At 32.2% G+C, this 25,586-nt stretch overlaps 1 protein-coding gene and 1 pseudogene across 1 annotated transcript; one reads left to right on the plus strand and one right to left on the minus strand.

Annotated features, from left to right (window-relative positions):
- Nucleotides 1–2,102: 2,102 nt before the first annotated feature.
- Nucleotides 2,103–6,073, plus strand: LOC129880208 (probable LRR receptor-like serine/threonine-protein kinase At1g14390). The gene is made up of 7 exons (XM_055954145.1): nucleotides 2,103–3,458; nucleotides 3,689–3,822; nucleotides 4,308–4,551; nucleotides 4,756–4,940; nucleotides 5,009–5,052; nucleotides 5,140–5,251; nucleotides 5,572–6,073. The coding sequence occupies exons 1-7, from the start codon at nucleotides 2,240–2,242 to the stop codon at nucleotides 5,854–5,856; spliced, it is 2,223 nt and encodes a 740-aa protein (XP_055810120.1). The 5' UTR covers nucleotides 2,103–2,239; the 3' UTR covers nucleotides 5,857–6,073.
- Nucleotides 6,074–14,317: 8,244 nt separating this feature from the next.
- Nucleotides 14,318–18,688, minus strand: LOC129875064 (WRKY transcription factor 72A-like; annotated as a pseudogene).
- Between the last annotated feature and the right edge of the window lie 6,898 nt (nucleotides 18,689–25,586).

Consider the following 25,586-nt stretch of genomic DNA (forward strand, 5'->3'; position numbering starts at 1 on the left):
GGTGTTTGGATCAATTGGTTTCAATTAATGGTAGCTACCATTCTGCAACTCTTTTTCAAAGAATTATTGGTTGTACTAGCTACAAGGACCCTTGGGCAGTGACAACAAACAATTGACTAAGTCTTGTTTTTCTTCTTCTTTTTATATCGAAATGTCTAATATTTGTATTGAAGTTTTCAAGAAAAAAAATGCTCATAAGAAAATTTTCTAGAAAAAAATTGAAAGTTCATTTATTTTTGTGCCGTTAATAGGCCTGTGTATCTCAGCTAATCTTACAAGTTTTGACATCAGGTGCTCGTGATTGATTTTTTTAACTCAATTTTTGAACAAAAATTTTATATAATAATATGAGTGTCAATAGATTCGTATACTCACGTATAATATGATTTTGATTAATCTCATTCTAACTGTTTTAGTAGGAGATAAGTATTTGTCTAAAAAAATTATTGTCATCTTATCTGTTCGACTTGTCTTGATTGCCTAGCTAATACTATCGTCGCAAACAACCTCTCAAAGAATAAGAATAGAGAGTGAAAAATCTTTAATCTGATGTTAGACTTTTCAATTAATCCTTTGCATCCTTCTCCAGGGAAAAGGGGAATACTTTTTAAAATATGACATCAACCAAAAGCTTTTTATACTCAAATCATCTAATTAAGAATGAAGAAATTTTATAATCACGCCACGACTCTCCCTTATCGATCAAGATAGACTAAGTCATAGTCAAAAAACTTTAATGCTAAAGTATAAACAAGACAAACAAGTAGAATACTAGTAGTAAGTAGCAAGTAATACATTAATATATGAAGTGTATTTTGATTTCAGAGCCCACTTTGACTTTTAGCATGATCACTTACTAACATCCATGCAAAAATGTAATATAAGATTCAATAATAATAGTAATATGTTATGTTATACTACTACAATACAAATTATAAAACAAGTTGGAATTTAATAATTTAACCACAGGACCAGGAATATAGTTTGGCTTTATTGTTTTGTGCATAAGCACCGACTGACAGATCCAACCACACCATGTTACCTTAATGTCACATTTGACACTTCACTTTCTTTCCTCTCACCCCTCATTTAATTCTTTTCTAATTTCTAAAAGCCCTTTCTCCACACGTATTTTGATTAATTTTATGTAATTATTTTTTAATTATATATGTATTGAATATTTCTATCCTTTAAGGTTTGAATAAATAAAAAAACGAATTAAAATTTTTGCTTTTATTACAATTTAAATTTGAAATCTTACGTTGACTTTATTTGGTACCAGATCATATTTTTAGGTGTTCTTTGGAATATTTTTACTAGAAGTATGCTTTTGACAAAATTCATTAAAAATGTGTTTGTTAAAACACGATAGAATTCATCCGAAATGTGTTATATTCTCTTGTTTTCAGTTAGTTCATAAAAGAATGACATTTTTCTCTATTTAAATACGATAAAATTAATCCGAAAGTGTTGTATTCTCTCATTTTCAGTTAGTTCAAAAAAATTGACATCTTTCTCTATTTAATACTTATAGCCTATTTGAATTAATTGCTTATATGCCAAAAGTTATAAGTCCATTCAAACATGCTAGTAATTCAACTTCAAATTTTTCATTTTATTTTTCGTAAGATGAATTATATCACGAAATTTCTATGGCTTTTCAAAAGTTTTCAATTTTCTATAGAATTAACTTTGTTTCAATCAAACACTATCATATAATTGTGACAAAAAGGATATTATCTTTTAGCTAATGTGATAAAAAAAGTAATTTGTTCATTATTAAGACTCTTTTAGTTAAGGAACAAGTTATTTCATAATATATTTTATGATATTGTTTCAATCAAACATGAGATAAACTCATTTTAAAATTGATTCTCAAATTAACTATCCTTCATTCCTGATACTAAATATAGTTCATGAAAATTATACTCTTTTCACTTCTCTGTATCTCACTCTCTGCACATTCTTTTCTACCAATATTACTTAAGTGTGATGAAATGTTATGGAATCCTTGTCACAAAAATTGTACAACTAGACTAGCTACAGACAAACACATCTGTACTCCATTATTTAATCTCATCATTTAAAACCATTTTCTCTATATTCTATAATAATTGCTCACTCTATTGTGGATTCTTGAATTATTTCATTTCAGAGCTCTTTCTAAACAGTTCAACAAAAGTGGTCACTCTTTTGTGAGCTTAAAAGATTGTTGGGATTTTAAGTTTTTTAGCTAAAAATGATGAGGGGTTTCTTGTTTCTTGGTTTGGTTTTGTTTTTTCTAGTTTCATTTTCCTCTGCTCAGTTAGTTCCTGCAGAAAGTAGAATCCTTTTTCAAGTTCAACAGCTTCTTGAAAATCCACCTGTTCTTCAAGAATGGAATAATTGGACAAATTTTTGTTTTCTTCCACAATCTCCTTCTCTTGTAATCACTTGTTCTGGTAATCATATAACTGAGTTAACTATTGTTGGTAACAAAAAATCCCCTTTTGAGTCTTTAAAATCCTCTTCTCCACAAGCCCTTTCTGGGAAATTTTCAATTGATTCATTTTTCACTGTTGTTACTAAGCTTTCTAGTTTAAAGAAATTGTCTTTGGTTTCTCTTGGATTGTGGGGTTCATTGCCTGCCAAGATTAGTAGGCTACACTCACTTGAGGTACTTAACATTAGTTCAAATTTCATTCTTGGTGAAATACCATCATCAATAGTCAATTTCAAGAACCTGAAATCTCTTGTTTTGGCTAGAAATTTGTTTAATGGAAGTGTACCAGATCTGAAAGGGTTAAAAACACTTGAAGAATTGGATTTGAGTGGCAATAACTTAGGACCAAAGTTCCCATCTTTAGGTAACAACAACCTTGTGTCCCTCAATTTGAGTAACAATTTCTTTAGATCAGAAATAGCTAATGGACTCAACAAGTTTACTCATTTGCAAATTCTTGATTTGTCTTCCAATAAACTTGTTGGTCCAATGCCTTCATTTCTGTTTTCACTTCCAGCAATTAAGTCTATTAGTATTGCCAATAATCAGCTTAGTGGTTCTCTTCCAGCAAGTGTGTCTTGCAGTAACAACCTCAAATTTGTCAATTTTTCGAGTAATCTATTGATGGGAAAGTTGCCAGCTTGTCTTGGATCAAGTTCAAGAAACAGGACAGTGATTAATGTTTGGAATTGTCTGTCAAGTACAAGCACAAAGTCTCAGCATCCACATACATTTTGTGAAAAACAAGCAATAGCTGTTAAGCCCCCTCCAAGAACTAATGATGAGAAGGAACAAGGAACAATCAAGCTTGGTGTTGTCTTGGGACTCATTGCTGGAATTGTTGTAGTTGTGAGTGCAATTGGTTTGCTGATCTTTTTCATTGTCAAGAAAGTTGTAAGAAATAGAGTTCAAGGATATAAAAATGACACCTTAGCTTTTGAGAAGAATTCAACCCTTTCCAAAACTGCTGATGGAGGTAAATTTCCTTAATGAATCTTGAATAATGACAGACGTTTATAGGAAACAGCCTCCCTGCTTTCCAAGTTAGAGGTAATGACTGTGTACGTTCTATCCTCGTGTATGTTGTTGTTGAATCTTGAACAGTGATTGGGTCTATCGAAAACAACCTCCCTAACTCCCCTAGAAATTTCTTCTGCATTTTTAGATTGTGATCAACTAATATTATGATCAACTTGATTTGATCAGGGAATGCAAGGAGAACAATGAGGATGGTATCATTAGGACTTCCACCATATCATGTTTTCACTTTAGAGGAAATGGAAGAGGCAACAAACAATTTTGATCCAACTAATCTGGTTGGAGAAGGTTCACAGGGTCAGGTAAAAATGTTGATTCATTATAAATAGCCCCAAAAAAGGATGTTTATTAGTATATCCTGTCCATATTATTCGTCGTTTTGGACTCCTAACAGTTCCAATTTGGTCAAATACATAATCTACATGAGTATACGAGTCCGTAGACAATCATATTGTTATACTTCTAGTCCGGACCCTAAAAGTCAACCCAGACAAAACTTGACATTTTAGAAAAACTAAAGCATTTATTAGCTTCTTTCCAAATTCGTCCTTAAGTGAGATGCTTAAGAGAGAGATAAAGGGTAGTTTAGACAAATACTCTAATAATTGAGGCTATTAAAATGTCTGTATCAAGGGGTGCACAAAAATCTTAAACGATACCGACAGATAATATCGACCGAAAATAGTAATATGGATTTGCTTGTCATAAATCTTGATGATTACAAAACTTTTGTTTTCAACATGTTTTTTTGGAGATATGGGAATTGATATTTATTTATTAATGACAGCTATATAGAGGTTGGCTTAGAGATGGATCAGTGGTCCTAGTGAAATGTCTGAAATTGAAGCAGAAGCATTCACCTCAAATTCTGCAGCAGCACATGGAGATGATATCAAAGCTAAGGCATCGACATTTAGTCAGTGTACTTGGACACTGTGTTGTTACTTACCAAGATCACCCAAATACAGCTAGCACTGTATTTATTGTGCTCGAAAACGTTGTCAATGGATCACTAAAAGATCATCTTAGTGGTAAGCTATTACGAGTTGATTTCTCCTATAGTCGCTCAACTAATAGTTATTATCTCAGAACGTGAACACTTTTTTTTTGAAAAAAAAATGGAATCACTTTCTGAGATAATGACTGTTAGTTGAGTTACCATCTAATAGTCATTACTTTCTTCAGTCGGAACGATGAAGGGCTGAATTTATTTTCCGGGATTCGTTCTTTGTCAGATTGGAGAAAAAGGGATGTATTGAAATGGCCACAAAGAATGGGAATAACGATGGGCATTGCAAAAGGAATTCAGTATTTGCACACTGGAGGAGTCACTGGAAATGATATAAAGCTTGAGAATGTTTTGTTGGATGAGACTCTTACTGCTAGAATAAGCAGCTATAATATATCTTTGCCACCTAAGGTAATGCTAGTGAATCACTACATGTAAATCTTGCAGAAAACGCGTTTTGACCATCCAAAATTTTGCAGGTTGGTTCGGAAAGTCCTCTTGCTGGACCAGACCAATTCACCAGGTACTATTCTGCAGCTGCATTCACCCTACTTTCTCTGTTTCCTGCTCTCATTTCTGAATTGTCTGCTAATATAAACTTCATATTCAGCGCGAAAGAAGCCGAAAAGGAAGACATCTATCAGTTGGGAATTATTCTACTAGAGGTTATTATTGGTAGACCAATCAACTCTCAAAGCGAAGCAGAAGACCTTAAGCTTCAGGTATCTATCAATATCCTAATGACTATCAAACCAAAGAAATATATCAAATGATTATTTCAGAAAGTCACCTTTCTTCTTGATTCGAATTTTCTTTAACAAAGGAAGTGACTTTCTGAAATAACAACGATGCGTTGAGTGACCATCTGAAAAATTAACTCGAGAAATAAGACATACACGACAAAGAATTAGAAGAATCACGAAATACAAATGTCTTACGTGATATGAAACAACACACATTTTTTACATAATGCATATGAGCCTAGTCTATTTACACAATCTATCTAACAACCTTAAACCAAATTGCTTTTTATGTCATTCAGGTGGAGACTGCCTTAGCGGAATCACCATCAAAGCTACGAGATTTAACAGATCCTTGTATTCGGGGTACATTTGCATATGACTCATTGAAAACGACGGTCCAGATAGCAATAAACTGCCTTGAAAACGAACCAAGTAGGCGACCATCAGTAGAAGATGTTCTCTGGCATATGCAATACTCAATTCAGGTTCAAGAAGGAGCAACCAACAGTGGAAACCTCAGTGGGAACCAAAGTGGGAAACTTAGTGGAAAAATAAGTGGAAATCTTAATAATAAGTTTTACTGATAAAAGAGATCTGTCATTATATTGTAATATCTTGTTGTTTAGTCATTTGTATGCATCATGTATAGCTCAGTTCAGTAGCTTAATGAATATTGTTTTTGCTTTCTACATCACAAATGTACCCAAGTTCACCATACAAAGAAATTTTTCATGGAAGTTTAGAATCCCGATTGGGATCTTGCGAAAAAATTATCAACATCCAGTGTTTACGCCAACTCAATGAAGACGTAAAATGTATCTTCATGTCCTTTGTTATCACCAAGTCCCTTTGAAAATTTTACTTTTGCTTATTTTCTTAGTAATAAAATTGAGATACATGAGACTTAAGCTCCGTAGATCCATGGTACTTATTCCTGTGTTTCGGGCATACACCTCATCTCGTGCTGCATAAAAATGTCTCTTCTTACGTCTCCGTCTTTTAAAACATTGTCGAAAATGCCTCTCCTCGCTTGTAGTGACATAAAGGAAAAATCTTGTGCATGTTAAACTAATAAGATTTGCATCTACTTACACACCTCATACTTATTCAACAGCAGAGTTTGCATCATCCTCCAAACATTTCTTGTGCAGAAAATCCATAGTAGTTATCAATGGTCACATGGTTCAAAATTGTACCAGAGCAGGCAAAAATCCCCGGTTGATGTTGTTAGGTTTTAAATGTGTGAATAGAAAATGAAAGGTTGTGACTTTTTCAAAAAGTTGTGACTTTTTAAAAAGAGTTGCGACTTTTCTGAAAGATTGTGTCTTTTGAGAATGTTGTATCTGTTCCGATAAACCACAATAAGCACATGTTCACACTATCCTTTGTTGTCTATAAATAGAGGTTTTTTCTCTCATTTTTAAAAATCAAATTTCTCCTTCTTCTGCATATATATTTTCTTTCAAACAAAGTTGAGTCTTTGTGTGATTTTGTTGCTGGCTTTTGAGTTCGCTGAAATTATTGAAGTTTGAGGTATATCTACTTCTTTAATAGTTTATCCATTTTATCTTGGGAGGAAATAATCCATAACTTCGGATACAGTGAGGGGATTAAATTCCTTAAGGACACAATGAATTTTGTGGACACGGATACTATTCTTTATTTTTATCTTTATTGTTTCTGGTTTGCTAATCTAAATACACGAGGTTACACCCACAAAATTGTTGGAGTATATATTTTGGTCGTTGAGTTTCTCTTTTACTAGTATATGGTATGATATTACTAGTATGAAACTATCAAATTAAATATATATATATATATATATATATATATACTTATTTAAATGAGTTGTGTTCTCTTATGAAAAAGTGTCACTTAAAATGTTGTGATCTTTCATGAAAATACATGTCTATTAAAATACATTCGGTTCATATGCTCTTATTGAACCCGATGAGACTGTGTTTATGGGTAATTCTGCAACAATCAAAATTGAAGGTTATGGAAAGGTCCTCTTGGAAAGAACAACTATCAAGGTATTGACTTTAAACAATGATTGTATTTGATAAAGTTGTAATAAATAAGAACAAAATATTTGTAGGAAAATATTAATCTCACGGAGAGTCTTTTCAAACTCAATATTTCTAATCATTCTTACTTGCTTGAGTCAAATTGTTTATGACATGAACGTTTGGGAAATGTCAATTACAAAACCTTGTGAGAACTAATCAACTTAGAAGTTTTACCTAATTTTGAGTGCAATAAATCAAAATGTCAAGTTTGTGTTGAATCTAAATATACTAAGCATCCTTGTAAATCTATTGAAAGGAATGATCCCTTAGAATTGATTCACACTAAAATTTGTGATATGAAGTCAACACCATCTCGTGGTGGAAAAAAGTATTTCATAACTTTTATTGACAATTGCACTATTGTTATGTCTATTTGCTGAGTGGTAATGATGAAGCAATAGAAGTATTTAGGTAATACAAAACTGAAGTTGAAAATCAGTTAAGTTAAAAGATAAAAATGATAAGAAGTGATACAGATGGAGAGTATGAATCTCATTTTGCAGAAATATGTTTGGAAAATGGAATCATCCATCAAACTACGATCCCTTACTCACCTCAATCAAATAGAATTGGAGAAAGGAAAAATCGAACTTTAAAGGAAATGATGAATGCCTTACTTATAAGGTCATGTTTACCACAAAACTTGTGGGGGGAAGCCATCCTTACAGAAAATCGAATACTCAATAGAGTTTCCCACAGCAAAACACAGTCTATTTCATATGAGAAATGAAAAGGAAGAAAATCAAACTTGAAATATTTCAAAGTGTGGGGGTGTTTAGCCAAAGTCCAAGTTCCTAAACCTAAGAGGGTCACAATAGGACCTAAGACTGTGGGCTGTGTTTTCATTGGATATGCTACAAATAGTAAAGCATATCGATTTTTGATTCATAAGTCTGAACATTCAGATATTCATGATAATACGGTAATAGAATCAGACATAGCTTGTGCTATAAGTAAATTGAGTCGATACACAAGTAATCCCAATCAAAATCATTGGATGGCAATGAAACCAGTTTTAGGTATTTAGAACATACTCAAAACTTTGCTTCACATTATAATAAGTATCCAGCAGTTGTTGAAGGACAGCTGTTGACACCCAATTTTATCTCGACTTTGTAAAATTAATACTTTTAATTTTTATTTTGTAAAATAGTTCAAAAGTGTATTTTTATAGTTTTAAATCAATTTTATCGATAATTATCCTTAGATGAGGATTAAATCAGTTTATTTTTTAAAATTTTTAGTTATAGCTATTTTTTATCATAGTTCGTTAATTTGCATTTTTACATGTCATTTGTTATATTTGTTCATATTCATTTTAGTATTTTTAGCATAGTCTAGGAATACATTAAAATACATATACATATTAAATTTTTCCCACAATTATACATACCCCACTAATCACACAAATTTTCCACACAATTTTACCTACCTCACTAATCACACAAATTTTCCCATAATTTTACATACCCCACTAATCACACACAATTTTGTACACCTATATAACTATTTTCAAACTCTCTCTCTCTCTCTCTCTCTCCTCTCTCTCTTTCTCTCTCCTCTCTTATTCTTTCTAAAAAATCACACTCATCAACAACTACAATAAAAGTCCAACACTTATACACTACAATTTTCTATACCTATATAATCATTTTCAAACTATCACTCTCTCCTCTCTTATTCTTCCTAAAAAACCACACCCATCAACAACTACAACAAAAGTCCAACACTTATACACTATAATTTTCTACACCTATATAATTATTTTCAAACTATCACTCTCTCCTTTCTTATTCTTCTTAAAAAACCACACCCATCAAAATCTACAAAAAAAGTTCAACATCTATACACTACAATTTCCTACACTTATACAATCATTTTCAAACTCTTTCTCTCTCATCTCTAATTCTTTCTAAAAAAAAATGCACCCATAATATTTATTCTTCTTGTCCACCCTCTCCCTCACCCTCACTATAAATAACACCAATTTTAACTCTTCTCCACTACTTTTACCCCTCTCCTTCACATTTCTCCTTTAAAACCAACCAACAACCACCAAAATCCTCTTCTTCTCCAGCCAAACACACTTCATTTTTGGTGAGGTTTGAACTTTCACTCTCAAATCTAACTAGACATAAATGTTGCTTCACTTTGTTTTATGATTTTGCTATTTTTGTTGCTATCTTTTGTTGTATTTTCACGTATATTTTGTTCCATTTTAGATCTGGACGGAGGAGTTCAAACTTCAGACATTGTTTTCTGTGTTTTCATGTTCTTCGGTCATTATTCATAATTCTCCATTAAGTTTTTATTTATTATTCTTGTTTGAGTCATTTTTAGTTAATTTGGACGTCTTTAGTGTTATTCTTTTACCTAAATTTTATTTGTTTTCTTTTTAAACTGTTTGCAGATCCCATGACCAATGAAAAAATCTCTCCGTCAATTTTTGAGGCCTCCTCATTTTAAAAGACGAAAATTTAGTTTAAGTTTATGTATGTTATATTGTTTGAACGGATTAATTTATGTTTTAATTTAGTTATAACTTTTGCTAATAGACTGATTTTAGATTTTCTTCTTTTTCTAATGAATTGTCTAGTTATAGAACATTAGTTTTATTTTATTTTATGTAAAATGATATATGTAGTGGGTAAAATTATTAATCAATTCATAATCTCACATATATGATATTTTTATTGATACGCATTTATTGTATCATTGTTTGTTCTTGTATTTTTTATAGTTACTATTATTACTTTCCATATTGTAAGATTATTTATTAAAGGATTTTAAATTATTATTATTTTTGTTGTCCTACCATTAATGATATATGTATATTTTATTGCTATGATTAATTTTGGGTTGACCCACTTTGGTTATTGCTTTGTATTTATGGAATTGTTTACCCTTTGGAATTTTTATTTAAATCAACCGTGAATATATAATATATTTTTGTAAGTTAAAATTGACCAATGAAAAAATTTCTCCGTCGATTTTCGAGGTCTCTCTATTTTAAAAGACGAAAATTTTAGTTTAAGTTTACATTACATATTATATATTACAAATTGAAATTGGCTGATGAAGAAATTACTGTCGATTTCCAAGGCCTCCCATGTTCATAAGACGAGTTTTATTTTTGTATTATTATTATTATTATTATTATTATTATTATTTATTCATTATTAATATGTTTACTAAGTGTCTTTACAGGTATTGGAGCACAAACCGACTAATATATTATCCATGTATATCTGATAGACAAGAAAACTGGTGGTTATATACGCTGATATACAGTGTATATACAACTGTGACATACAACAAAATTGGGCCAAAAGCTCAAAACGCAGGTAGCCCAACAACTTAGTCCAGTCGTACAAAAACTAAGTATCAGGCAATATTTTTATGTGTTATTTATTGTTTATTTATATTGATTCGGGTTGTAATATTTTATTTACTTATGTTATTTATGCCTGCTTAAATATTAATATTAATTTGTTTTAACTTAATTAGATTCTCCTAAAGATAAATCAATTCATGTTAATTTACTCTTTAAATGATTTTCTACCTTTACTTAGTCATTTGATAAACTTTTTACTTTTTTTTTATACACATGTATATTATTTTCAAATGTTTAAGTTTGATCATTTTTCTAAAAAAAATAATTTTAAAGTCTTCGTGTCCTTTTAAATTAATATTTTTCAAAAGTTAGTCAAATAATTTTTTAAATCGTCGGATAACCGTGCGTTAGCGATAACTTTGAATGCTTAACACCTTCTCAAAGTGAAAATAAGAACCTCGTACATTTTTCTCTGAATTTTTAAGACTTAAATCTATTAGGATCTTTTAATTTAAGTTTTCTTAATTTCTTTAAAAAAATTAAGTAGCGACTCTTTTTTTTTTTCTAAAATTAATTTTTTTCTCTAAAAAGTTGAAATTAATTTTAAATCGTCTTTTTCCAACATAACAGATATAGTGATGCAAATTGGATTACTGGGTCAACTGAAACTAAGTCCACAAGTGGATACGTTTTGACCATTGGTGGAGGAGTGATATCTTGGAAATCATCCAAACAAACATGTATAGCTCGCTCTACAATGGAGTCTGAGTTTATAGCCTTAGACAAGGCCGGTGAAGTAGCAGAATGGCTTCGAAATTTCTTAGAAGATATTCCATTTTGGCCCAAACCAATGACTCCTATATGCATAAATTGTGATAGTCAAGGTGCAATAGGAAGAGCTGAGAGCGTTATGTACAACGGTAAGTCTCATCACATACGATGAAGACATAATACCGTTAGGCAACTACTCTCTAGTGGAATTATCACAATTGACTATGTAAATTCAAAGGATAATGTGTCGTATCCACTTACAAAAGCCTAACTAGAGAGGGAGTTGAGCGATCATCAAAGGGAATGAGACTATGACCGAGGACAAATCATCGTGGTGGTAACTCTACCTAGAAGACTAGAGATCCCAAGATCTAGGTTCAAGGAGATCAAACAAAGTCATTGATGACGGTTCAACATTGTCAAAATAATTTTTATGATCCATTCTCATGATGCGACAATGTTCAGTAACAAGGATAAGACATTAGGACCTTTTAATGATATCTAAGTTTGATACAGGGTATATCAAATGGTGTTTCTATAGGATAACACATTTAGATATCACCTATGTAAGTGTGAAGTGTAAGCCGCTTCAAGGAGAATCCTGTAAGGTCAGTTCTCTACGCACTTATGTACCAAGAAGTGTTCATGGCTGAAACGAACAAAACAATGAGAACCAAAAACAGTTAAAGGGTTGATTGTGTGACTTATGTTGTCTAGGTATATACCAAAGCTTGACGTTTCAAAGATATCAAATCTACCGATTGACCGAGTATATCCGATAAATGTTCACTACAGAAATTTCAAAGGGAAACCTACTTATCCAGATGTAATTAGTTCTTACTTACAAATCACACAGTTTTTTATGCATATGTTTTAACAATAGTCATTTCTCCATTCATATGGGGGATTGTTGGGTTTTAAAGGTGTGAATGGAAAATGAAAGGTTGTGACCTTTTTCGAAAAGTTGTGACTTTTCGAAAGGTTGTGCCTTTTTCAAAAAATTGTGACTTTTTAAAAAGAGTTGCGACTTTTCTGAAAGATTGTGTCTTTTGAGAAGGGTTGTGTCAGTTTCGATAAGCCACAATAAGCACATGTTCACACTACCCTTTGTTGTCTATAAATAGAGAATTTTCCTCTAATTTTTAAAAATTAAATTTCTCCTTCTTCTGCATATATATATTTTCTTTCAAACAAAGTTGAGTCTTTGTGTGATTTTGTTACTGACTTTTGAGTTCGCTGAAATTATTGAAGTTTGAGGTACCTCGACTTCTTTAATAGTTTATCCATTTTATCTTAGGAGGAAATAATTAATAACCTCGGGTACAACGAGGGGATTAAATTCCTTAAGGACACAATGAATTCTGTGGACTCGGATACTATTCTTTATTTTTATCTTTATTGTTTCTGGTATGCTAACCTTAATACAGAAGGAGTAATACATGTCTCATAGCCTGAAATTTCCACGTGCTCGGCCCATTATGCTTGGAGGTAAGGGGTCGTATTGAGGATATAATTAAGTAAATACTAAAAGTATAGTCTCTCCAACAATCTAAGCTTCTAAATGAAATGCTCACAAATTCAATATACTATCAAACAAAATTCTAAACTCTTAAGGGAATTCTTTTTGCAAGAACAACTTTCCTTTGTTGACTTAAAAGGGTGCTTCAAGAAGTATAACTTTGTAAAAATCCTGGCCTAACTTATCCGCTGCAGTTGGTGCATTGATCCTTGCTGTACCATTTTCAGCAGTCACGTCACCTGCCATGGCTGCTGCACCAACTGCAGCAATAGTTAGGCCAGCAGCAACAAATTCATCGTCAGTGCTCCAAGAGCACCGACACCAGTTATATCAGTTCCAGCCTCAACGACTGAATTGGCTGAAAAGGCTGCTGCTTCTACCTCTGCATTCTCCAGCACCCAAAGAACAATAGCAGAGTAATCAAGTATTCATAAATATCTTTCTATCCGATCATTGCTATCTTGAGTGCACTACGAAAAAATCACAATTTTCTTGGTGAAATTTCCCATTGAGAAATGTTCAGTGGCTATTATCGAAGATTATTTTAGTGAGAATCTGTTTCTCACCAAGCATTTTTTCAGTGAACTGGTTTGATGGAAAATGAGTGAAAAAATCATGTTGTATAGCACAAATTTCTCACTAATTCGCGATGGAAAAAACCTTTGTTTCTAATAGCGTGAACAGCTGAATTGCCAACCGAGTTGTTTGCATCTATTTCAATCACTGTAATGAGGTTGCAAGAAGTCTTTCAGGGTGTTAGAAACTAAAAAGAACCTATTACTACTACTCATCGTTAGCACTTTAATTCATCCATTTCATCTCAAACCTATTTGATTAGGCACGAAGTTTATAAAAGAGTCTTTTGGTAGTCTTAAAAATGTTGCACGCGCTAAGCGCAACATGTTAAGTTTTAAAATTCAATTTTTTTCAAATATAGATAAGTGTCATTTTCTATATATACATTCATAAAGTTCTACCACCTATATATCATTAAATGGAAATTAATATTTTTACGGCAATAAACATTTAACACAGTTAAATAGCAACTACCTTCATTCAAAGTCAACAAGAAGAAAACAAGAGTTCTCTGACTTCTCTCCATAAATATCACTTTCTCGAAACACAAATCATTGCAAACTATTAAAATAAATTGAAGCAAAAAGACCAATCCATCCAATCGGGGCCTTAGAAAAGATCATGATTGATGCAGAAATCTCTTTCACTGAAAAATTATACTGTACAAATAAGGTAAAGACAAATAGTCTTATATATGTATAAAATTGTTGATCTCCCTTTATATAAAAGAAGATTCTACTTTAATGAACAAAAAGTAGCCCAAAGTATGTTTTAGGTCACATAATCAAATCCTAAGTGCGAGACCTTTACATTTTTTTGAATCAACTCGTTAGAATTTCTGACTCCACCACTGTACTCAATGTTGGTATTCTGATTGTTCTTGGAAGTGATCAAAGGGTGATTAGAAAAATATGAACCCCCAACATATGAAGAAGCTCCAATTTGGCTTTTGAAATTATTGCACAATGTAGTGTAGGAATTGAAGGGTGATGATGAAGAAGAAGAATTAGTATGATGAGTATATGATGATGAGTAGTTTGTAGTGAAATCAAGAGTAATTGTGGGATGTGATTGTGAATTGGAAATTGAAGTTTTTGGTGAGTAAAAAGTTGGTGCATTATTATGTGTAGCTATTAAGTTATTACTATTTGAAGTATTATTGGTAAAGTTGAATTTTCCATGAAGATTTTGATCAATATTTGGTAAAATTTGTTGTGATGTTGATGATGAGGATGTGCATCTTAACATAGAGGCAGCTGCATTGGTGGTAGAAGCCATGGCAGTTGCTGAAAATGGAAGGGGGTGATTATGTGTTCCTTCGTATGTGGTGATCAAGATGGACATGTCTTCGAAGCATCTTTGAACCTATAGTGGATCACAAAAGAAAGGGTCAGAAATAAGCATTTCATATGTTTGGACGTGAATTTCACTTGAAAAAAATAATCGAAATTTTGTGAGTAGAAACTTGAAATAGAGAAATTATAGTTTTGAAAAGGTAATCCTTAATTCAAACATCAAATTAAATTCTTTATTTCAAGCTGGAAGTTTAAAATATGAACCAATTTAATAACCAAAAACTCAAAAAAAAAATATTATATGGACAAATTCATCAGTATACACATAAATAATGGAAGATTATATATACTGACGGTATAAAAAAATAAATTATTAATTAAAAATTTATTTTATTTGAAAATTCATAATACATAAAAAGAAACAAGTATTTAATTTTATAACTACCTGTTTTCTGACTGGGCATGATGGGGAGACAGTGCAACGGTAGTAAGCCCTAGGACATGGATTCCCTTTAGCTATTTTTTGTCCATATTTTCTCCATTGACATCCATCATTCATCTGCATTTACGAAAACATGTCAAACGCCCATTAAATTTACATATTTGAAAACTTCATAAGAAGTACTATGAGTCACAATAATTAACAATTCAAATATTTAAAACACATATGAAGAAATCACGATCAGAGAAAAAACTCATTTGACTCTCAAAATTCGACATGTGCTACATAAAATTGCGACGGAGGGAGTATATGGTAGAAGAACATAATAAAATAGTTATCGCAAATGAATTAGTTTAATAGAAGATCCAATTTTAAGTGAACTAAAATTGTTAAATAGAATAAAACGATCAATTGAAACAGTATAAACATTTTAAAACGTTCTAAAATGCAAAGAATATCATATAAATAAATTAGATACAAATTTATAAAGTCAAGATAGTCTTAATCTTTTGATCATTAAATGGTTAATCAAGTTTTAGCTAGTAGTAGACAATTAAAATCATCAAGCATATACTTTGGGAACGTTAAAAATTACCTACTATTATTATATTTTCAATTTAATAACATAAATATACTATAAATAACTTAGTAAAATCGGCTATTACCTCACCAATATGTATAAATTAAGGAAAAATTATTTAAATACACATTTTATTTTACCATGATCTCTTAAATTTCCTACCGTTTAAAAAAATCAAAAATCTCTTCTCCAATACGTCACTCTTCTTGCTCATACATCCCTATCCCCTCTCGGATACATCCCTCTCCTCTCTGATACATCATTTCCCTATGTATCCGGATGTCCTATCTCCTCTTTAATACATCTATATCCCCTCTCTGATTCATCCCCTACGTATCGAAATGTCTGCTGATGTAATCGAAAGTCCACTGATGTATCCAAAATCCATAAATTTTATGAGATTTTTGTAATTTGGAAAAAAGTAGGGAAATAATGCAATTAACTCTTAACACTATGAAATTTATGTAAATTACACATTAAAAAAATCCTATATATGCAAATTGAATGCAACAACAGCATATCAGTGTAATCTCTCATGTGGTATGGAGTCTGGAGAGAATGATCGACTCAAAAGAGGAGTATTCGAAGCAGAGTTATGAGAAAATATATGCAAATTGAATGCAACAACAACATACCAATGTAATCTCACAATTGTGGCGGGGTTTAAGGAGGATGATCGGCTCATAAAAAAGAGTATTCGAAGCAGAGTTGCGAGAAAATACATACAAATACAAATTATTGAATAATGTACGAATTGAACTTACCGTAGTAGTGCCACACACAGCTCTTATAGATACTCTAGCCTTCTTTTGAGGGTTTTGCTGCAAAAAATCTTCATCATAATTATAATCCATTTTTGAAGGAGGGTAATTTTGTACAAATATTGGTTGCTCATTATTTATATTCTCCTTTTTTGACTCCTCAAAGCTATTTTCTTGAGTGAATTTACAGTCTAATCCCAGCTCAAGCCCATCAAATAATAATTTTTTGTTACTTTTATTTTGATCATTTAATTCCTTCTTGATCAACTCTCTTGAAGTATTACTTCTCCCTAAGCTCAAAGAAACAAGTTCCACTTCTTCTTCATGAATATTACTTGTTGCAATAATATTCTTTGAATTTTTTATGCCTTGAAAATGCATTTGCAAGGATTTGTAATCCTTCATGATTTTAGATAGCATCCACTTTAGCCTTTCATTTTCTTCTTTGGCTTCATATATCTCACATTTTTTTGAATTTAGTTCATCTTCATCCTGATCATAAAACAACACAATTAATAATTAGCAATAAGTTAGTCAATCCTTAAGTTAATTATATACACACAATGTAAATCTTTTTCACAAATTAGACATTTTTTAACCTATGATATATACCAGGTTAGTTATGCTACAACAACAAAAAAAACATTTAGTGATAACAGATTTTTCTTTTAGCGACAATTGAGTTAAATTTCATTTTAGATTTGCTAAAGTGTTGATTATAAATACTCATATTATATTATTACCGCAAAATGTTTTATTTATTGTAGTGTTATATATAAACCTTTATTCCAAATCATCAATTAATGATTATTATAGAAATTTACTTGTAGTTACGTTAAAAGCGACCGAATTTTGTAAATATTTTTATATTGATTAGTGCATAAAACTTAATTCATTAGTTAAAATGATATTCAACATAGCAATTTATATATATATGCCAATAAAGATTGTGATGAAATGGATAAAACAAAAATTATTTGTAGGTTAATGGTAAATAATTCCATAACTATTGGATGCAAATAAAATGGGCAAGCTAATATAAATATTATTAAATACTTATTTTTAAACCAAAAAACAAAGTTATTATATATATCTAGTTGTTTTCTTTTCTAGAACTGGTGACAAGTCCAAGTTTGACTTAGTATAGATGTCAAGAATAATACAAAGTAGAAACTACCACATGCTGTAATCTCAATAATATATATATATATATATATATATATATATATATATATATATATATATATATATATTGAGCGTAGTTTGGTTTTTTTTAACAACTTTTTTAACGAATCGGATCAACAAAGAACTAAATCTCAATGAATTATAGCAACAAAGCCCTACTCTATCACATATTTAAGTCGTCTCCCTCCATTAAATCTTAATTAAGATGAATTATTGATCAAGGATCTTTAAAAAAAACATAAATTAACTGCAATTTATTTGATCCTTTTTTTGGACCATATGTGGTTGATTTACATATTTTGTATCTAAATTCGAAGAGAAAATTTGTAATGAAAGCCTTCAACTTATGCATATCAACAAATAAATTAAATAATGTGTAAAGATGAAACACGCGCGCGCGCATATATATATATATATATATATATATATATATATGGTGTTGACATCAGCAAAAAATCGATTGCATATATAAAGATCATTCATATATGATATAACAAGAACTACAACACGAAGAAATTTATGAAAAATACAACAACAATAATATATGCATATTTAGTGTAACCCCACAATTCGAGTATAGAGAAGGTGGTGTGTACATAGTTGTTGCCCCTAACATATGAAGATAGAGAAATTATTTTCGACAAACGTCCTCGACTCAAGTAAAACATTTCAAAACAAATATGAAAGGAGAGCATTTACAAAAAATAAAACTCTTTATAATTAAATTTCAATTTTTACCTTCTTGGTAGAAGCTAATAACTCTTCTTCTTTGTCATAATTAATAGTAGTAGTAGTTGAATCCATTGCTCTATGTTTCCTTGGCATGGTTTGATCTGCTTTTCTTTTTTAGCATATGCAAGATTTTCTTCTCTTTGGACAAGTCTTCTTATAGGAGTGCCACTATAATTTCTTTTTATTCTTAAAAAAACAAATGTAGATGAAAATATAATAAAGTCTAAATTAGAGTTGTTAAATTAATAAATTGACATGCATGCACTCATGACCCTCTAAAATCTAAATAATATGTCAACTAACCAAGTTTTTCAACTCTCTTCTTTATCATCCATGCAAATTGATTTTCTTATTCTAATTTCAACTCTTTGGATAGAGACAAGACAAATATTTATTTACCACCATTCACGAGCGGAGTTACAATGTTATTTACGGTTCGACCGAATTTATATATATATTTGTATAAGAAATTTACTAAATATTTACGAAACATAAATCTTAAATTGGGAAGTCTTCATGTTGCATTTCTCTTTTGGAAGAAGAGTCTTGGAACAATCATCACGAATTTGAATCGTAGAAATAATGCTTGTATTAGAGTAGGTTGTCACCATTGAAAGTTCAAATTTTGAGTCCGACTGCCTCTATCCAGGGGTTGATTTGAACAACCATTCTTAGTGGAAATATTCACACACAAAAGGACGTCACTCCAACGACCTCTTATTAATTTCCGTCAAAATCAATTAGCCCCTCTTCTTGACTACATGCATGGCGTCTCTTAAAAGTCTTTTTTTTCATAAATAATATATCAATTATTTGATTTGACATAAAATTTAAAATAAAAGGACGATTTTTAAAATTAGTGATATATAAACACTTCTTAATCAGTTGTGTGACTAATTTATTTCATTAAGGTAAAAGAGAAATTTTAAAATTACATTATTTTCAATTCCTAGAATGACCTTTTCGGCGACTCTGAACAATACATAATAGGCAGACCAAAAATTTAAATAGTTATTGCGTGCTCGTTTTACACATTGATATAGCAAAATTCGAATTTGTTAGCTCAGATGAGTCGTTAATTCTCTACTTCATAAACATATACATAGTAAATATTTTTCGGATATTAGCAAATCGAATAGTATTTTGATAAAATATTTTCCATAAATATAGCATTTTTGCATAATCAAATATCAGAAAATGACTTTATCATGAAAAATATACTCCTAAAAGAAGTACTATTATCATTATTATTCATACTAAACACAACTTTAGCTGACAGATTGAGATATTCTTAAAGTTTTGGTTTGATTGGATGTTGGTAAAAAGAATTCGATCGTGATTGGTTTAGTTTGATTTTTGTTGAAAGAAAAAAAAGTTCAATTAAGTCTAAATCAATCCGACATTATATGTATATAATTTTATTAATATTTTTATAATTTTTTTAATCTTTTGAGTAACATATTATTAATTTGAACATAAAATTTTGAATGATTCAATATAGCCCATAGGTGCATATCATTAACTTAAATAAATATTAATGTTGACAAAAGAAATAATTTCAAACCTAGGAAGGACAATAATATTAGATATATATTCTTTAATTTTACATTGATTAATTTACACGGAAAAACACTAAGTTTATTTTTTCTTCTTCTTTAATATTTAGTTATGCAACTAATAATTATTACCGTACTTAATTTAACATGACTTAAGTATTTTTAGATTATGATCATTTTTATTATGATTTATTAATTGATATTTGTTTCATGCGATTTCATCTTTTTTATTGTTGAATATTTTAGTACAATGCCATGACTTCTTTAGTATCGACTCCCCCACCTGCCCTATTTCTCCTCTATATTTCATTCAGTCTCTGTCTCAGGTATCGACTGTCTCAATCTCATTCTTCAGACTCTCCGACTTCTTTAGTTTCATGCTCAATCAACTGAACACCCATTGTTGTTCTCATTCATTCACCATTGATTTGGAAGAAGAAGCTCAAATCAGTTCATATGAATCTTCAAATTATCGCCTTGCACACAAAGTGTTTGATGAAAATCCTCAGAGAGTTTTTTTGTACAATCACTTGCTATTTGAGTATTTCCGTAACGTTTATTTTTCACTTCCAGTGTTTTCGGCGGCAACCAGGTTCATTTCAACTGGAGTTGGTACCTCCGGTTTCCATATCTTTCCATATCTATTCTTTGCTCATACAGTTGTAATTACATTTTGCTGACTTTAGACCTTTGAATAATTTATTAGTTCATACGTATTTTCGTGGCTTTGGATAGTGATGGTAGACTAGGGTCATGTTCTCGCTCAGGAATGGGGACGGGGATAAGGACGAGGGTAAAGAGGGGTAAGTGGGTTAAAGGAGCGTCTAGACTGAAAGTAGGTTCTTGGAACATTGGGACGTTAACGAAAAAATCCATAGAGCTAGTTAAGATTCTAAAGAAGAGGAAGATTAACATAGCTTGTGTCCAAGAGACCAAATGGGTAGGTTCTAAAGCTAGGGAGGTAGACGGGTATAAGCTTTGGTTTTCAGGTAGATCAAAATATAGGAATGGGGTAGGCATTTTAGTAGACAATGAACTAAGGGATCAGGTAGTGGAGGTTAGGAGAGTCAACGATAGGATGATGTCGATTAAGGTGGTCGTTGAAGGGAGCACATTCAACATTATTAGTGCTTATGCGCCACAAGCGGGCTTAAGAGAGGAGGATAAGAGGCGCTTTTGGGAGGATTTGGACGAGTTAGTGGGAGGTATACCACCTACTGAGAAGCTTTTCGTGGGAGGGGATTTCAATGGGCACATCGGGTCTATTTCAGGAGGGTATGATGATGTGCATGGAGGCTTTGGCTACGGGGTCAGAAATGTAGGAGGCCTTTCACTTTTGGAATTCGCAAGAGCTTTTGGGTTGGTCATAGCCAATTCGAGTTTCCCAAAGAAGGAAGACCACTTGGTAACATTCCATAGTTCGGTGGCTAAGACTCAGATAGACTTTTTACTCCTGAGGAAGGTCGATAGAGGTCTGTGCAAAGACTGTAAGGTCATTTCGATAGACAACCTTACAACCCGACATAAGCTTTTGGTGATGGATTTAGGGATCAAGATGACGAGGAAGAAGATGGTCGGGGATGACCAACCTAGGATCAGATGGAGGAGTTTGACCACGGATAGTTCCCTAGAGATGGGAGAGAAATTGAAGGATATAGGGTCCTGAGATAGTAGTGGGGATGCAAACAGTATGTGGAATAGGACGGCTAGTTGTATTAGGGTTATATCAATGGAAGTGTTGGAAGTCTCAATAGGTATCCGTGGTCGGCATTGCGGGGACTGGTGGTGGAATGGAGAAGTGCAAGGAAAGGTGGAAGCAAAGAAGATGGTGTATGTGAAGTTGTTAGAAAGTAAGGATGAGGTGGAGAAGTGGACAAATAGGGAATTTTATAAGATAGTGAGGAAAGAGGCAAAGTCGGCGGTTTCGATGGTAAAAACTACAGCTTTTGAACGCCTCTATGATGAACTGAAAGAGAAAGACGGGGATATGAAATTGTTCAGGCTATCCAGGGTGCGGGAGAGAAGGGAAAGCGATGTGGATCAAGTAAAGTGCATTAAGGACGAGCATGGAAACGTATTGGTTGAGGAGACCCTCATTAAACAGAGATGGCAGTCATACTTCCATAAAATCTTGAATGAAGATGAGGATAGAGAGATTGTGTTGGGAGATTTGAAACATACAGGGAGGTGTCACAATTTTGGGTGTTGCAAGAGTATTACAGTCAAAGAGGTTAAGGGTGTTGTGCGTATGATGCGTTGGGGAAGAGCGTCCGAACCTGACGAGATTCCTAGGAAATTTTGGAAGAGCGCGAGCTCGGTAGGTTTGGAGTGGCTAACTAGGTTATTTAATGTCATTTTTAAGATGGAAACGATGCCCGAAGAATGGAGATCGAGCGTAATGATCCCTCTATACAAAAAACAAAAAGGATATCTAGAGTTGCAACAACTATAGAGGTATCAAGCTTCTAAGTCATACTATGAAAGTGTGGGAAAGAGTGGTGGAGATGAGGGTAAGGAGAGGCGTGTCTATTTCAGAGAACCAGTTCGGATTTATATCAGGACGCTCAACTACAGAAGCCATCCATCTTATGAGGAGACTAGTGGAGCAGTATAGGGAGAGGAAGAGGGACTTGCATATGGTATTCATCGACCTAGAAAAGGCTTATGATAAAGTTCCACGAGAGATACTATGGAGATATTTGGAGGCTAAAGGTGTACCTGTGACGTACAATAGGGTGATCAAGGACATGTCTGAGGGTGTCAAAACCAGGGTAAGAACAGTAGGAGAGGACTCAGAGCACTTCCCAGTTGTGATGGGGTTGCATCAAGGATCAACTTTTAGTCCATTTTTATTTGCCTTGGTGATGGATGAATTGACGCGACAAATTCAAGGTGAGGTGCCATGGTGTATTCTTTTCGCGGGCGACATAGTCCTGATCGATGAGACTCGTAGCGGAGTTAATGCTAAGTTGGAGGATTAGAGATATACCTTGGAGTCTAAAGGGTTTAAGCTGAGTAGGACCAAGATAGAGTACTTATAGTACAAGTTCAGTGAGACACCTCAGGGGTTGGCGTGGAAGTTAGGCTTGGTAACCAGGCCATCCAAAAGAAAAGTAGTTTTAAGTACCTTGGGTCTATCATGCAAGGCAGCGGGGAGATTGACGATGATGTCACACACCATATTGGGGCAGGATGGATGAAATGGAGGCTCGCTTTCGATGTGCTATATGACAAGAAGGTGCCACCACAACTTAAGGGCAAGTTCTACAAAGTGGTGGTTAGACCGGCTATGTTATATGGGACAGAATATTAGCCAGTTAAGGTCTCTCACATTCAAAAGATGAAAGTTGCTGAGATGAGAATATTGAGATGGATGTGTGGTCATACCAGGAGCGACAGGATTAGAAATGAGGTTATTTGGGACAAGGTTGAAGTGGCTTCGGTAGAAGACAAGATGCGGGAAATACGACTGAGATGTTTTGGGCATGTGAAGAGGAGAGACACAGATGCCCCAGTGCGGAGGTGTAAGAGGTTGGCCATGGATGGTTTCAGAAGAGGTAGGGTAAATCGAAGAAATATTGGGGAGAGGTGATTAGACAGGACATGGCGCAGTTACAGCTTACCGAGGACATGACCTTAGATAGGAGGGTGTAGAGGACTCATATTAGGGTAGAAGGCTAGTACATAGTCTCGTTATTCTTCCATATTAGTAGGTGCATTAGTGTAGTGTAATTTCTTGTGCTTTGGTTTCTATTATTATTTATTACTTTCTGTACTTTGATTTATTCTATTTTATTTGTGTCGCTTTCGTTATTTGCTTTCACATATCGCTTTGAACTTCTTAGCCTTATCTGACCTCTTTTTATGCTTCTATTGAGCCGAGGGTCTCTCGGAAACAGCCGTCCTACCTTGATAAAAGTAAGGTCTGCGTACACTTTACCCTCCCCAGACTCCACGTTGTGGGATTTCACTGGGTTGTTGTTGTTGTTGTAATGTCATCACTTCATCTCATATTTTGTATTATTTTCTTAATTAAGAAATACTTTAGATAGTTATGTTAATTACTAGGATTAAAGAAATATTTTAGGTACAAGTTAAATATTTTTATGAAGACTTTATCGGAGAAAAAATTCAAAAAAAATTGAAAAATCCGAGGTTGAAAAATCCAACTTTTATTAATTTGATTTGATTATAGATTTTAAAATCGATCTGACACAATTAATTTGATTTACTATTTAAAAAATTTAAACCAACTCAGACTATGTACACCCCTACACGTCTTCTAGTTCAAGGAGTCTTCCAAGGAATAACGTGTATTTAAACATTTTGATAATTCCATCACTTCTAAAGTATTTATCTGATATAAATTTAGTGTGATCATGTTGTTATTATTGATGGGTACGAAAAACGACACAATTCGTTCAAATATAATCATATTCATCAAAATTATATCATATAATTTTATAGATATGTTATGAAACAACTATTCAAATAGAGACTGGAAAATCATTAAAATATGTAGATTAGGTAGAATTTGCTTGGAATAGTACTAAAATAAATCACTGATCGTTCAATATCAGAGTGGTTAACAGATGCTGATTTAGTAAAAACAACATTGTTATGTTTAATTAACACTTTTTTCTAAATTATATTATTGACCTAATCATGTTTACTTAAGAACTTATTCAAAGATTTTTTCAATTTAATATTAATCCCCTACTTCTGTTGCATTTAGTTACGTAGATTCTTTGTATATATTAAATTTAATTTATTAGTCTACTTTATTGTAAGTCACAACTAATTATGACTAAAAGAGTGTTATAAAACATGAAACAATTATATATTTTACACTTGACCATTAATTAGTAAAGGTAAAAGGGTAAACAACTTTTTGAACCATTAAAAAGTATTATTATTTTTGGCTTCTAGATTCTTCAAAAGAGTATGATAATTATATAAAATATTTGAGTATAATATACATAATCTAAAGCTCAAAATTGTTAAAATTACCCTCCTCATTCTAAAAAGGATGCTATGCATTACATTACGAGGTTAAACCCTTCTAATTTTTTTATTTTTAGTTTTATTTTTTTTATCCATGTCTGATATCTGCATTAGGGGTATAAATTTGTGCCAAAAAAAATTTCATTGGAAAATAAAACACTCTGTAACAAAAAGGACTGACTCTATACACAAAACTCGAACCTAAACTCTAAAACCTTTGAATTTTCTGTTTGATCTGTTATATATATGTTTTCTGAAATATATATATTTACAAGAAGAATTTGATTCATGAAGATTTTCATCAATAATCAATTGAGGGTTCGGTGTAAATTGCAATGACAATTTGCACATAAAATTAAATACCAAATTGCAATTTGCACTTATCTTATTCGTTCTCATGGATCCAACAATTAATAATAGTAAAAGTTGCTTCATATTTTTATTTACTTAGGTGGGCAAGTAAACCTAAATGATTAATTTTAATCCGTTA

This window comes from Solanum dulcamara, chromosome 2, assembly GCF_947179165.1.
Source record: "Solanum dulcamara chromosome 2, daSolDulc1.2, whole genome shotgun sequence".
NCBI classification, from domain to species: Eukaryota; Viridiplantae; Streptophyta; class Magnoliopsida; order Solanales; family Solanaceae; genus Solanum; species Solanum dulcamara.